Source organism: Bos grunniens, chromosome 4, assembly GCF_055505025.1.
Source record: "Bos grunniens cultivar Pamir isolate PY7600 chromosome 4, Bosgru_T2T1.0, whole genome shotgun sequence".
NCBI lineage: Eukaryota > Metazoa > Chordata > Mammalia > Artiodactyla > Bovidae > Bos > Bos grunniens.
The window spans coordinates 71,936,603-71,952,129 of record NC_141168.1 but is presented as its reverse complement, the minus strand read 5'-3'; the positions used below and the strand labels follow the sequence as shown (position 1 = coordinate 71,952,129).

Sequence of the window (15,527 nt, the reverse complement as noted above, 5' to 3'; positions counted from 1 at the left end):
AAGTTTGGCAAGTCTGGCTTACTGAATAAACAGCCATATGCACAACATCTTTTTATTTTCTAAAATCTGATACTTAAGACCTAGACATTAAGCTATTCAATGGTCCTTAAAATTTGAGTTGGTAAAAGGTCTACCTAAGTATTCAGCACTGAAAAGGATTTTCCTGTTAAATTGATACATTCTTAGATCATGGGTTTGAATTAACGCATTTTTCTTTTTGAATTGATTTCTAGGAAGCTCAATCCCGAATTTTGTGCTCAATTGCATTAGCCATGGTTACCTTAAAGCATCTACTACATTTACAGTCATTCTCTGCATTTCAACACTAAACTCGGTTCTTCAAATGCTCTAATAGTTTGTTTTTGTTTTTTTTAATGGCATGCAACCTATGACCTTTTTAGTAGACTGGGTTGGAAATCATAAATGAACCAATAACATTTTCAGAAAAAGATGTCTATATAGTTATGAACTGCCTGGTATTATTCAATATATTTCTGTAAGAACGGAGAATTTAAAAAATTCCCCTAGGAAGAGCATAATAAAAAATTTAACAGCTCAATCTTGTGAACTGCAACTGAACTGCAACACACACACACACACAAATTATTGAATATAACATTATAAATTTCTGGTTTGGATAACTTTCAAGATGAACCATATGAAAATGCCATTGTTTGTTGCATACCACAAAATGGTTGAATGGCAATTTCGTGTAGATCAACATGACTAGGAAAGGATTTATCTGCTAATAGGGTATGGTTATATTAACAGTGATAACAGAACTATGCCTCACCTGAATGACCTCAGCATTCGATAGGACTTTCCCAAATCAGATACTCTTCTGCAGAATGGACCCACAGCCAACTCCATCTGAAATATTAAAAGATATCCCATAGCTTTTTATATCAGAATCTTGAAGTGAACTGGGGACCCACTTGGATCACAGAAAGTTGTAGCTTGAAGTAAACTTAACTGGATCTGCACTGTAAGGCAGTTTTGAATGTCAAGTTTATTAAAAGGCAAGAACTTAGATAGCTTTTGCATTTATTTACTAAAAAGGTCATAAGGTAATTCCTTCAAGAATAGAAAAGCAGCTTTTGTTGTGTATGAGGAGAAGGTTTAGATTTTTTTTCTCCATTGAAAAATCAGAAAAAGAAATGTTTTCAAGACTGCCTGTGTGTCTGTACTTTAAGTGAGCATCACAAGTCTTTTTCTATTAAACAGAAATGATGACAGTTTTCACTGGCCTGGTGAAAAATGATTAAAAGCACTGACTCTGGAGGCAGCGCACGTGTGTCAGTTTCTGATCTACAGTGACTAGTTGTGTGGCTCTGGGCTTAACCTCTTTACGTTTCAAGTTCCTCATCTGTCAAACACAGATAATACCCGTCATAAAATTATGCAAACAAAATAGATAATTTCACAAAGCACTATGTGCACGGCATACAGTAAGTGCTTATTAAGTGTCAGCAATTACTATCATTAAAAAAAAAAAAATTTCCCCCTTTTAAATTGTTAGTGGATTAATTTGCTTCCTGACTGAAGAATTCAGCAACTACTACTTGTCTTTATTTTCCTCCTTTGACTGGAAATGTTGTCATTAATTGGAGTTTTAGGTTACCTGTTCTTTACCTACCAAGTGCATACGCAAAGTTTTTGCATATATGGCAGATGGTAAGCCATTTCACTATACTTGCTATGAACAGAGCTCTGGTAAAGAATAGTTTAGAAAATTTCTGAGAAAAGCCTGCGCCCTGGTAAATCAACATCTTTCTTCAAGAAAAACATATGAATGAAAAATGGGGTATCTGTCTTGCTGGCCATCTTTCTGAAAAACTGTTCATATCTTCTTGCCATTAGAAGACCATGGAGACGTACTCACTCATTTGAGAAACATTTTTTACTCCCTACTAATTATCAGGCACCAAACTAGACATGGAGATAAGAAGATGAATTAGACGGTCTTACCTCTGAGGAGTTCTCAAATTTATTGAAGAGGATAAATATTTATTTAAATAATATAATCTTCACTCATCTAGCTTATGAGAGATCTGTGTGTGTAAACACAGATGCACATGCAGATTGATTATTATTAAGAGAAACAACAAACAAGTGTGAAATCAGCTGTGTGAACTGAGTGTCAGGGGAGAATTACAAAGCAGCTTCCTTTCTTCAGATGGTCTTGAGGGTGACTCGTGACTGGTGGATTTCTCTCTCAGCATACAGAAGACACAGAGTGTACTGTATGTCCTAGAGGGAAACCTTACGTGGTCAGCAAACTTTCTAAAACACAAAAGAATAAGTAAATAAAAGGAGAAATCTGATGAAGAAAAGTCAGATTCTTTCCAATATTACAAGAGAGAGCAGTTTCAAGCCAATGTTCTTGAAGACAGTGGGCGATGGGCTGCTCCTTGGGACCTATTTAGTTTATTCACTAGATAGGAGTTTCTGGTTTCCTATAGAACGTGGTACTTATTTTACAGTGAGTACAAAGTAAAAATGTGGTTAACATGTACCTATGCCCGTCTGTTTCTCTGTGGAGGTGCATTTATAATGGTTTTTTACACACTGAAATTTGTCGATTTTTTTTGTTACCCCAGTGGGATTTATCATTTTCAAAGATTACAGCAAACAACCTTTGCTTTAGCACTTGAGCAGGACTGAATGTTAAATAAAACAGCTAGGAGAAAATTACAGTATGAGAATATGACCTCGAATGGCTGTGTCATCTCTGATGACTGCAGGAGACTTCTATGCCATATGACAATTTCAAAATGTTAAATGTTTAACATAAATTTTTCATCCATCAGGGACCCCTAGGGTACTAAAGACCATCTTCTTCTGCCAGAGTTCCACTAGACAATAAAGGCCATGCTTCTGAAGGGCAGGAGTGCTCCTTTTAGAGGCGTGACTCTGCCATTAGCTGTGGATACAAACGGCACCTGCAGCTGCCCCTCTCCAGCTCTCCTGTTTGGAGGCAACAAACAGTGAGCAGCAGGCATGGTTAACTAATTACAGAGCTGCTCCATGCCCACCACGGACATCTGGCTAACCACAGGGCATCTTCAGATACTCCTGGGCATTCCTGCCCTGACACTGTTCAGAAGAAAAGGCAACAGGAATTAGAATCTTGATTATTTGGGGATTTTTCCCCAAATTTATAATTTTCAGGCAAAAAGCAAGAGAGATATAAATATATATTTAAAGGGAACCAGAAATAAACAGAAACTGCTCAGAGTGCCACTGAGTAAATAATTTAATGCCAACGTCAAAAGTCATCCTTCTCTAGGGATTCCCTGGTGGTTCCGTGGTTAAGAATTTGTGTGCCAATGCAGGAGACACAGGCTCGATCCCTGATCTGGGAAGAATCCACATGCAGTGAACAACTAAGCCCATGCCACAACTATTGAACCTGTGCTCTAGAGCCCGGGAGCCACAACTTTTGAGCCCACAGCGGCATAGCCTGTGCTCTGAAATAAGAGAAGCCACCGCAATGAGAAGCACAGCAACTAGAGAAGCCCCCACTCGCCACAACTAGAGAAAAGTCTGCGCAGCAACGAAGACCCAGCACAGCCAAAAATAAATAAATAAAATGTTAATGTTTAAAAAAACCATCATCCTTCTCTCTGGGAAAGAAACACAACTGAGGAGCAGAGGGGAATGTGTGGTTCAAAGGACAGTGTGGACAGGTCCCCAGAGAGATTCTGAATCAGCAGAACCCCAGTGGCTTGGACAAGCCTAGTGCTTGAGGACTGCTGTGTGATTAGTGTAAACCCAGAGACCATGTGGTCACAGTAGGGAATTAATTACCATGAGGAAACCACCTCATGCCCATGACCTGATTCCTAAGGGGCTATGCACTGGGCACGTTCCTCATCATGAACCCACCAGATGGCTCCCTGAAAATATTTTCTCTTTCACCTGTGTAATGGTGCCAGTGAGGAGAAGTTAGGATTCCTACATAAATCTTTAAAAATATATCATTATCTGCCTTTGCAAAGTGGACTTGATGACAAATAATCAGTAATCCCAAACTACTCTCTTCTGAGTTCTTTCTCTTTCTGTTATTTATGCCAGAATAGCAGGCACTTTTATCAAAAGAACTTTTTTTGAAACCCATCAAGGATAAGTGTGTTCTTGATTCCAATAGCTGCTATGGTTTTGTTTAATTTTGAACACAAGTTGATAGAACTTTCAGTAATGAGGCAGCCAAAAGGCTTTCTAGTCCCAGGTGATGCCTGTCATGAATATAAATGTCAGGGTAATGCCATCTAAGTGTTTTGATTTACCTCAGAAAAATATTTCCAACCAAGTACAAAAGCTGAAGTAGAATATCACATAATTGTAGTTGTGGTAAGAAACTACATTAAATGAAATGAAGGCCCCAAACTCACTTTAATATTTGTAAAATATAGGGGAAGATACAATAGCTGGATAATATTTGCCAAAGCTATTGGCCATACCCACGACTAATTTCCAAAGTGCCTGTGCCTGTCATTCCACTGCCCACGACCCGCAGGGCTGGGAAGAAGCCACACAGTGAGGGGCAGGGTGTTGTGAAGCAGGGACATTGTCCAGGAGTGAAGGAGTCAGCCCACAGAGGGTGCAGCCACCAGTGTCACTGCACGGCTGGAAAACATACTCTAACACTGAGTAAGAGATGGAAAGCAGAGGTGGCCTTGGTGCATAATAAGTTAGTATATAATAACGACTGATGTGTTTCATTTATCTTAAGAGAAGGGACCTGGAAAAAGGTCTGATTTATGGGCAACATGTCTTCAGAAAGAAGGAAATGCCAAATAAAATTCTGAATGTGTGGTTCAAGGAAGGTAGAAGCTCAATCCTGCCCCTGGAAGCTAGGCATTTTAAGCAGGTGCAGGCTGCGATAGCAAGGGTCACAGGATAGCACTCTCCAGCTCCCGGGACTCATAAGGGGATATATCATTAAAACAAACAAAAAAAAGCCTTCTTCCCGCAGCACTCTCATGTCGGCCATCTCCTGCTCGGCTGCCACTCTAATTGGACTTGAAGTGCTGCCTCCAGGAAAGTGACTCAAGAACCAGCTGGAGCAGAATGCAAATAAACCAGTGGGGGAGGGAGCCCAGGAGAGAGAAGAGGACAGGGAAAGAAAAATAAAATGAAGGAGGAAAGGGGGAAAGAAGAACAGACACTCACTGGGGTACAGCTCACAGTGTTTTTAACAAATACGAGCAGGTCTTGGTACATCACTGTGCTTTCATGTGATAATCAGCCTGTAACCCCTGTAACCCCAATAAATTTGTCATACCCACAAGTATGACACGACATATAATTCTCTTTAAGCTGCAGTTTACTTGTAACAACAAAATGTATAGGTGCCTAAGAATTAAGTTGACAAAAATGGGAAAGGTAAAAGGAGCCACACAAAGGTGACACTTATAAGTATTCTCACGCTGAGGTTACTAAAGGCATATTTCACAAAGGAAGGCTCCTTACTCTGACTTAGTGGTCTCGGGCATATCATTTGGGGATGAAAATGACTAACTCTAGACCAATTAACATGCAGACAGCCTGGTTCTTGAAACATCAGGATATGTACCTTGTTGTAACTGCTGGGTGCAGAGGAGCCTCTAAAACCCCTGCCTGGTGTAAGTAGCCCACCACATTCTCTCCTGGGAGTAGGAATGATGAACCACGACTTGCTCCCAGATACACACAGGAATAAAGAGGAGGGACATTACAACTTGTCTACCTTTATAAACAGGGAGGATGGGGCACACCATTGGGAATAATCCATTTGGATTACTGTTTAGACCAGGAGGGCTAACAGCTTTCAAAGGCTTAAAAAATGAGTTCACCTTTGACATGCTATGTAAATATGAATTATTTGTTTCTAATTTTTTTTTTAATGAAAGTAGATGTGTGAGGTAGTTCTAATCTGCTTCTGATACTATATTTATAAGGCTTTTTAAAAGTCTGTCTAAAGGACAAAGAAAAAAAAAACCTTTCTATAAGAGCTGATTATTATTCTGCTATTTTAATGTGACTCTACTTCATTCACATCGGATAGTGTGGAATGACTTTAAGGCTGGCCGTGCATAAGAAAGGTATTCTTATTTAACAGATGAGGATCAAACAATCTACCTGGACCTCTGTATATGTAAACGAATTAGAACCTGCCCTGGAACGCTGAGCTGACCCTGGAGGACCACACATGTGTTGGGGCTCCTCTTTACATGAGAGCAGACTGTCCTTTCCCACTCTTTGAAGGATAAATTTCATTCTCTTCATTATTTTCCAACAAGGTTAATCAGTTATTCTTATCATTACTGACGTGGTAGAATAGTAAAATCGTCAGAAGGTCCCATATTATGAAAAATGGGAAATGCTACTTTACTGTGGAATGAGCTACTTATTGTACCCTGAACTATCAAAGAGGAGTGATTCTTTTGTTAAAGTAAAAAAGTATCTTGTACGAAAGTACCTTTAAATTCTTTCCTTTTTTACCTATTAAGTTTAGGTTTACTTTTCTTCATGTTTCAATTCTTTAAAACACTGAATAATACACAGATGGTCTTTTATTTAAATGGATAATATTGGAGTTGAAATATTTTCCCTTTTTACCTGTGCAAAATCAGCAGCAAGTCGCATTTTCCCACCTTCACCAAGAGGTCTAATGAGACTGGCGTTGCGGATAAAAAGTTCAATGGCTCTTTGGGCAATAGCTTCAGTGTTGTCAAAGACAAAATCCGAGCATTCAAAGTGTTTAAAGTAGTCACTCATAACTCTGACAATGAAACCTTGAAGCTCCTTCATGTAGAGAGAACAGGGAACATCAGGCTTTCCTGAATTGGGTAATGATCTGCAAAAGAAAAAAAAAAAAAAAATCAGCCAGTTCACTAAAAGGCACTCTTGGACATTTCCTTTCCCCCTCTGCCTGCCATTTCACTCCTAAGCAATTTTTTTCCATAATGGTAGAAAAGGAATTGTTCATTTTTGTTAAGAGTTAAAAAGCATCATACATCGTTTAAATCTTATTTTAACGCCTGATTTAGGATGCTAGGAAGACGACTGAAGGAATCTTTGAATCTGTTTACTGAAAGACTATGAAGAATGAAACCAACAACCATCTGTCTTGGATGATTCACAGAACGCCTTACGCACTCTGACCTCTCAAGGACCCTTCCAGCTTTACAATTCTCCATCCACTCACATGGTTTGCCTGGTTAGTGAATAAATCAATATTAGATACTGAAACAGGATTTTACACTCGGTAGCAACAGAAAACACTGCCTTCCCCAAACAAATTCTTGGCAAAAATATCTCTGCTCTTGTGCTATTTAATCCAATCAGTCCAATAGTAGAATTCTGACTGTGGAACTGGTTATGTAACAATACACATGGTATGCAATTTTTTCCTCCCAGAAGATGTTTGGAAAGGCTTTAATTTGGATCAACAGATGATGCCAGCTGATGCTCCATGAAATACTATTTATAATTCATAAGTGTCTATAATTGCTCTTTAAAGAATATATGAAAAGAATGTGCAATATTTATAGGAAAGAAGAGTTATGTCAAAATTAGAAATCACCTGATATTAATTAGAGAGCCAATGAGATCACTGGCTATATAATGCTGTATCTTTCAAAAAATAAATCATATTCTGAGAATGATGTGGCGAAATTGGCAAAGGTTTAGGGAAGAACAACAGACATGATTCAAACGCCTAGAGCAAGAGAATGAGGTGAACTTAATTATTTTAAAATACAACAATGGTTATTATAAGTGGAATGCTAACTGAAGGTCTTGCATTTCCAGAAAGCAGATATAAATAGAGAAAACAAGCTAGGCTCTAGCAGGAAGAGATTTTCTTTGGGTGTAAGAAACAGCATCCTAACTATGGCAGGGCCACGGAAGGGGCCCAGTGGAACACTGGTGTTTGCAGTATCACGGGCCGGAGTGCTGCTTGGAACAGAGCAAAGGGACAGCCTCAGCAGGTGATGGCAATCTTCACATGGGGTTTGGTTTTGCCAGATTCAGACCATAATGGCCTATCTTTATTCAGATTTTATCAGTCTAAAAGGCTATATTGGGGGCGGGGGGGAAGGCACCAAATCTCTTTCTAACCTTCTTATGCTTTATCAAAAGCACTGTCATTATTTTGGTACTACTCTGGAGGACTGCTTTAAGAATTTTAATCTGGCCAGGTGATATGATTTCCTTGAGGACTGGAAAATAACTCACTAAAACAAGTTTCATAAACATGTGTCAACATAAGTAAAATGCTCTATTAGACAAAATTCTGAAATATGTTATCACCAATTTTCAGTGTGGATTAGAAGCCTGATTTAAATTTACTGGAATATAAACCTTGCCTGGCGATTGCTGAAACTCAAGTTTTCCCAGCTATGTCAAAAGTTTTTAGTAAGAGGTTCTCAAGTGATAAAGTGCAGCAGAAAGGTGAGCAGAAATGTCCGAGTCTTTGCAGTAAGAGCCCGCATAGAGGCAGAAGGCAGAAGGCCTGTAAACAAATGCACGCCTGAGAAGCAGCACCAGTCATTCTGGGGTCTGTGTGTGCTCTCCCTCCTCTGAGGCACTTGTCCACCACGTCAAGGGACCTAGGGTCCTCCTAGGGGCAACCTATCAGACAAAGGACCAATCTGGTTCACTGGCATTTAAGCAAACTAACAAAAACATATCTCTTTGGGAAACCAACTTTTAATAGCTGATCGGTTATCTGCAGGCACCAGCCGTGGCTCATTAACACAATTACTGAAGGAAGTATCTAACGACTCTTAGAACAAGCCTTTAAAAATTACTTCAGTTTTGCTTCCTTTGCAGAGGCAATGATGACTGGTCTAACTGGAACATTTCAGATCACTTTTGAACAAAATTCATGTATTTCCAAATGCTGGTAATCAGTAGTCTCATATTCCTATATCCAAATAGTACAGCATTTTTGTGTAGAACCCACTTTACCATTCTGTGCTTCACATTATTATTAAAAATAGACTGACCTTTTCACCTTTCAAAAGATACTTTCATAATGAAATAATAAGTGATCTGAAAAACTAAAAGAAGTGCAATAGTCACATAATTTTTCCATAAACAGATAGACCAATGGCTAGAAATTCAGTAAAGTAGGTACTCTATTAAACAACATGAATATAAAGAAACAAGGCAATTAAAAATAAAAATTAACTATAAACTAAAGAATATATATCTACATACAAAATATATGAATGTTTAGTTCTAAAGTATGTTTTTTAAAATCACTTTGAACATGTGCAAACTGTTTCAAATTCTCCAGTTTTTTAATACACTAAATCAAAACCATTTTACTTAAAAAGATTTCAGTAAACACTAAGCTAGGAACTATGATTTTTATTTTCAAAAACATAGATATGGATAAGCAGTTCATATATGAAATAGCTATGGAATAATACCAGTGTTTATGGAGTGTTTAGGAGTGATATGACCACATTAGACTGCACTAAGACTCTGAAGAAGGAAAATCATTTTTTTGCAGAGGGCTGGGCAGGATCTTCCCCTCAAAGCCAGAGTAGGAATCAGACTAGCAGAGCAATAGCGACAGGACATTTTATACAAGGAATACCATACCAACACCACAGGCTCAAGCACAGGCTATTTGTGAGAAGGAAGGAAAAAAACGTAATTGCAAAAACAAGATGGTACCAAGCGTCCTGAAGTATTAATAACAAGCTGAGTCCCACAGATGTTAATGGTTCCATGTCTGAATAACAGGAGACAAATGATGACAATAAAGACTGAAAAAAATCAGTTAATGGTGCACAACGAATAAAGTAGGATAAGGGTGGAGGCCAACTCCATCACGAGAGGAACAAGGTTCAAGATGGTCTAGATGGTAGAGACTTAGAGAGTAGAGAGTAGAGGTAGAGGTGGGAATGAAAAACAAATGCTATGAAGGTTAGCAAAACCTTTGGCTGGAAGTCATTACCCAGAAAAATCTTCTTGATGCATAGTGATGATGATAGCCTCAATGGCGTCACCCACAGAAGTCAGCAAGGGTTGCACAGCATTTCCCATAAGAACATAGATCGCCTGAAAAGAAGATTAAGAAGAGGCAAAATTTAAATAGATCAAACACAAAAAAATCTGAGGTGTGAGAAGCATTTTGACTAAAAGTTTTCACATTATATCAAATTCAGACTATACACAGTTTAACTATAATAACCCAACAGAAGTCTGCTCTTCTCATAACTGCTGTCAGTAATGATTTTTAAAGTTTAAAATATGTGGAACACAGCACTGAAAAATTTCAACTCCCCCACTTTTCTCATATTTTCAAAAAGTTTAACACTCAAATGAGCCTCTGGAGAAAGGAGAAGAGAAGGGTAATGTCACTTATGAAGCAAAGATAATATGAACACATTTTTTAAAGTTTCTGGAAAGACTGAGGCAAGACCAAAAGTAATTCTTCAAAACTGGAGCAACATCATATGCTTTAGACCAAACTGGATATAATAAATACATTAATGACTCTCAAAGGGCAGAACAGTTAGGCATTTCGTGAATCAGATTTCTATTTAGAGTTTGACGGCAATGAGTGTCAACCGGGGCAATTTTGCTCTGCAGAGAACACCTGGCAATGTTTAGAGACACTTCTGATTGTCATGGCTGGGGTAGGGGAGGGGTATGCTTCCAGCATCCAGTAAATAAGAGGACAGAGACACTGCTGAACACTCTACAATGCAACAGACAGTCCCCCATGACAAAGAACCATCCAGCCAAAAACATCAATAGTGCTAAGGTTGAGAAACTGTTCTACTGCAAAGTATACCGGAGAAGGCAATGGCACCCCACTCCAGTACTCTTGCCTGGAAAATCCCACGGACGGAGGAGCCTGGTAGGCTGCAGTCCATGGGGTCGCTAAGAGACACAACTGAGCAACTTCACTTTCACTTTTCACTTTCATACATTGGAGAAGGAAATGGAAACCCACTCCAGTGTTCTTGCCTGGAGAATTCCAGGGATGGCGGAGCCTGGTGGGCTGCCGTCTATGGAGTCGCACAGAGTCGGACACGACTGAAGCGACTTAGCAGCAGTAGCAGCGAAGTATACTCATCAGTTATGTTATGATCCTAGGCCACAGTTACGGTTTTTATGTGAAAATATGACTGGGCCTCAGTAAACTTTCAAAATCTATATTTTAAGTATATTATATATATATGCTTCAATCATGATTACATACAAGGAAGATGGATGACTTTGACTCATACAAATAATTGAAATCAATGAAAAAAGGTTAAACAGGATCCTTATTCATAAGATTCCTAAATGTCATCTCAAGCCTTAATTTGCTGATAAAAATAAAGATATGTATACAGGATTGACAGAGACATGGGCTCTGTGTTTTCTCTCTAAGCCTTCTGCCCCACAATCCCTTGGCTCTCCTTTCGGAAATAAAGGATGAAAATGAAACAAGATAGAAGAGACAGTGTTTGTGTGTACGCACACATACAGTGTGCCCTCAGGGAGCTCACAATCTAGTGACAACAGATAAGCTGTGGTGGTATCAGAGCTCTGAGAGCCAGGGAACATGGGCCGCTCAGTCATGTCTGACTCTTTGTGACCCCACAGACTGTAGCCTACCAGGCTCCTCTGTCCACAGGATTCTCCAGGCAATAGTACTGGAGTGGATTGCCATTTCCTTCTCCAGGGGATCTTTCCAACCCAGGGCTCAAACCTGGGTCTCCCACATTGTACACAGACGCTTTACCGTCTGAGCCACCAGGGAAGTTGATAGGGAACATGGGAGAGACATCCAAATTATACTTAGAGGATTAAAAAACAAAAGGTATTGCGCGAACTGAATTTTCAAAGGTTAAAATAGGTTAAAAGCTAAGTGTATGTGCTGGGAGGGAGGGTGTGAGACTGGGGGGAGCATATGTCAAAAGCACAGGAGCCTGGGGAAGGTTACACATTTGGGGAACTGTAAGGAGTTTAACAGAGTATGTGGTGGCTGCCGATGTGGAAGAGAGACAAAGCAGATATACTTTGTGCAGGCTGCTAAGGAGACAGGAATATATCCTGAAGGGACTGGGAAACCAATGATGGGTTTTAAGCAATGGGAAAAAAAACAAAACAAAACGTGGTTAAAGATTTGAATTTGGGAAAAATCATGCTGGGACAGCAGACTGGATACATTAGACTAAAGGCAAGAGGACATAGTAGGATGCAAAGTGGTGAGTGCCTGAACCAATCAGAGGCAGCAGGAACAGAGATGAGGAGAAGAGGTAGAGATGCTGGGAAAGAACAGAGGACTTGGGAATCAGATGGGAGAAATACGGAATGGAAAGACGGAAGGGTACACTCAGATTTTTTTCCTCCTTTAATGACTTGGTGGCATTATCAACTGAATGTGTAAATGCATAAGCAATTGGCTGATTTAGGGATGGAGGGAGGAAATACTGAGCTCAGTTTTGGACACAAGTTGGAAGGACTTATGGGGAAACCCACATGGGCTCTCTAGCAGGGACTGAGGGACTCACAGTTGTAGTTTCTAACACATTTTAACTAAATATGATTGTCTTTGGCTTTTAAGAGAGAAGATGAAGCCAAATGAGTCACTGAGATCCCAGAGGACAGTTCATAGAGTAAGGAATACCATTTTCATGTCATACAGAAGAGGAGCCCTTGACGGATTAAGAGGAGTAGGCTTCCCTGGTGGCTCAGAGGTTAAAGCGTCTGCCTCCAATGCCGGAGACCCGGGTTTGATCCCTGGGTCAGGAAGATCCCCTGGAGAAGGAAATGGTAACCCACTCCAGTATTCTTGCCTGGAAAATCCCATGGACAGAGAAGCCTAGTAGGCTACAGTCCATGGGGTCGCAAAGAGTCGGACACGACTGAGCAACTTCACTTTCACTTTCACTTCAGTACTAATTTAGTAGATGTCACGTGCTGGATACTGTGCTTTGGGTTTCACAGGTAACCATGCCACTGAAAACTCAATTGTTCCTTCCTCTAAGAATTAAGAGAATCTCTAACTTACTGATGCGGAATTTAAAGTAATTTATAGACAGGGAAACTAAAGTCAAGTTAAGGTTATCCAAAGCCATCAAGTGGAAAAGCTGGGATTTTCTAGGTGCATTTGACTCCAGTGAGCTTTTGGTTATTCTTTGCCACTGGGCAGAGAAGTAAGAAGAGATCCTGGAATATAGTGAAAATAAATAGACAGGAGATTTCAAGAAGGAAGGGCAAGTTTTCTACACAGTATGAAGGAGTGAGTGCCTAACTACAGATCCTCCTACATATAATTGTGGAAAAATACCAAAAACAAAACAAAAAACCTACTGGAGGCTTCTGGAGATGGAAAAAAAAAAGCAAGTAGTTTTAGAGGAGTGTGGAAATATATAACAATCAGAAGAGAGTGAGTTTTCCTTTTTTTGTGCCTCTGCAATGAGAGTGACTAGTCATGGTAGTGGCAAGCCTAGGTGGCTAAAATGCTGAGAGAAAATCAAACCAAACCTTTCAGGTCTTTCAGGTCAAAGGAACAAGGGAAGGGGCCGTGGTTCAACCAGGGTTGCTGAGAGTAAGGGGGGAACTTCAGAGAGGAGAGAGCCACAGAAGAAACAAGCCTATTTTTCCACGTGTGAACTCAGCACTAGTCTTCAGCTGATTCAACCATGTGTGTGCAAAGCAAACAACAAGTGGCTTGCAACTAAGGCTTAAAGAACTGAGATCTTCAACATGGCCAACTGCAGATCTGAAAGTGTACAATCTGAGTCTCAACAAGCTACTTATCTGCTAAAGAAATGGTCAACATGTTTATAGGAGCAATATATAAAAATACTGAGTCTACAAAACATACTGTTTACATTGTCTAGGATATATTAAAATGACTAAATAACAAAAAGCTAGGAGACGGTTGGATGGCATCACCAACTCGATGGACTTGAGTTTGAGCAAGCTCTGGGAGCTGGTGAAGGACAGGGAAGCCTGGTGGGCTGCAGTCCATGGGGTTCAGACACGACTGAGTGACTGAACTGAACTGAGGAGATGTTATCAATTCTAAAGGGAAAAGACAATCAATAGTTGCCAATCCTGAAATGATCCACTCTACAGTTATCAGGCAAGAACCTCAATGAGATAAAGAAAAAAATGCCCATCATAAATAACAGGAAATCTCAACAGAATGATTCAAAATGTAAAAAAGAACCAACATGGAAATTTTAAAATAAAAAACAGATACCCCATGCAAGTAGATGTAAATATACTTCAATTAACGCAAAGTTTCTATATTTACATGACACGGTACAATATTAACTCTAAAAGACTGTGGGAAGTTAAGAATGCACATATCCACAGAAGAACAATGGGAAAAAAAATCACAAAGAGATATAGACATAGATTTAAGAAATAAATTTAAGTGAAATTAAAAAAAATGACAATCAAATAATCCAAAAGGTGGCAGAAGAGGAAAAGAGGAAATAAGAAAACAAAGGGAGCAAACAAAAAACAATAAAACTATACACCTAAATAAAACCTTATTGATAATTGTATTATGTTAACAGACTAAACACTCCAATTCAAAGGCAGACATTATGGGAACAGACAAAGGCAAAACCCAACTCTATACTCTACAAGAAATGCATTTAAAAACTAAAGACACAGAGGAGCTGAAAGTAAATGGACAAAAGAAGATACATCTTCTGTAAACATTAAGAATAAAAAGATTGGAGTAATTTATTATCAGATAAAATAATGCATGATAATAAGTATTAACAAAGCCAAAGAAGGATATCTCATAATGACAAAAGGGTCAGTTCATCAGAAGGCATAAAAATGATAAATACTTACAGAAAAGAGCCTCAGCACAATTAGTTACATAGCTTCAAAACTGAAGAGCCAAGAATCAACAGAATGGAAGGGAGATAAAAGCAAGTCCACAATCATGGAAAATTGTAACTCGTATCTTTCAGCAAGTGATAGAACCACTATCAAAATATCAGTAGAGGCACATGAAATCTGAACACATCACTACACTTTGACTTAACAGATATTTACAAACATGATACTAAACAACTGAGGATTACAAGTTTTTATCAAGCATACATGGTTCATTCACCAAGACAGACCACATACTAGACCATAATACTTAATAAATTTAAAAGGACTGAAATCATACAGAGTATGTTTCCTGATGATAACAGAATTAAATCAGAAATCAATATCACAAATCAACTATATTTCAATAAAAAAGTGATAAGCAAGAAAAAAGAAATCAGTAAGATATCTAGAAATACCGCAAATAATCAGAAAATTTTTTAAATGAATCGAAGAAATCACAAAGGAAATAAAAAATATTTCAAAATGAATGAAGATAAAAGCATGCCATATGAAAATTAAAGTTCAAGAGAAGTTTACAACTTTAAATTTAGAGGATGGGAGGGGTCTAAAAATCAATGGTATATGGTCTCCAAAAAACAAACAACAAAAGGCAAAGAAAATTCAAAATAAGAAGGAAATTAAAAAATCTAAAATCAGAAATCAGGGAAATAGAAAGA

At 38.8% G+C, this 15,527-nt stretch overlaps 1 protein-coding gene across 10 annotated transcripts in view; it reads right to left on the bottom strand.

Moving 5' to 3' along the window:
* Positions 1-15,527, bottom strand: part of COG5 (component of oligomeric golgi complex 5) — a 277,344-nt gene that overhangs the window by 26,322 nt on the left and 235,495 nt on the right. For all 10 annotated transcript variants that reach the window (XR_015162655.1, XM_086396849.1, XM_086396848.1 and 7 more), the window contains 3 exons: positions 9,959-10,062; positions 6,604-6,841; positions 794-870 (listed from right to left, as the gene is read on the bottom strand). Coding sequence is in view for 9 of the 10 variants with exons in the window: in XM_086396849.1 (XP_086252975.1) it covers positions 794-870; positions 6,604-6,841; positions 9,959-10,062 (419 nt within the window). In the remaining variant the exon portion in view is untranslated. The remainder of the gene's footprint in view (positions 1-793; positions 871-6,603; positions 6,842-9,958; positions 10,063-15,527) is intronic.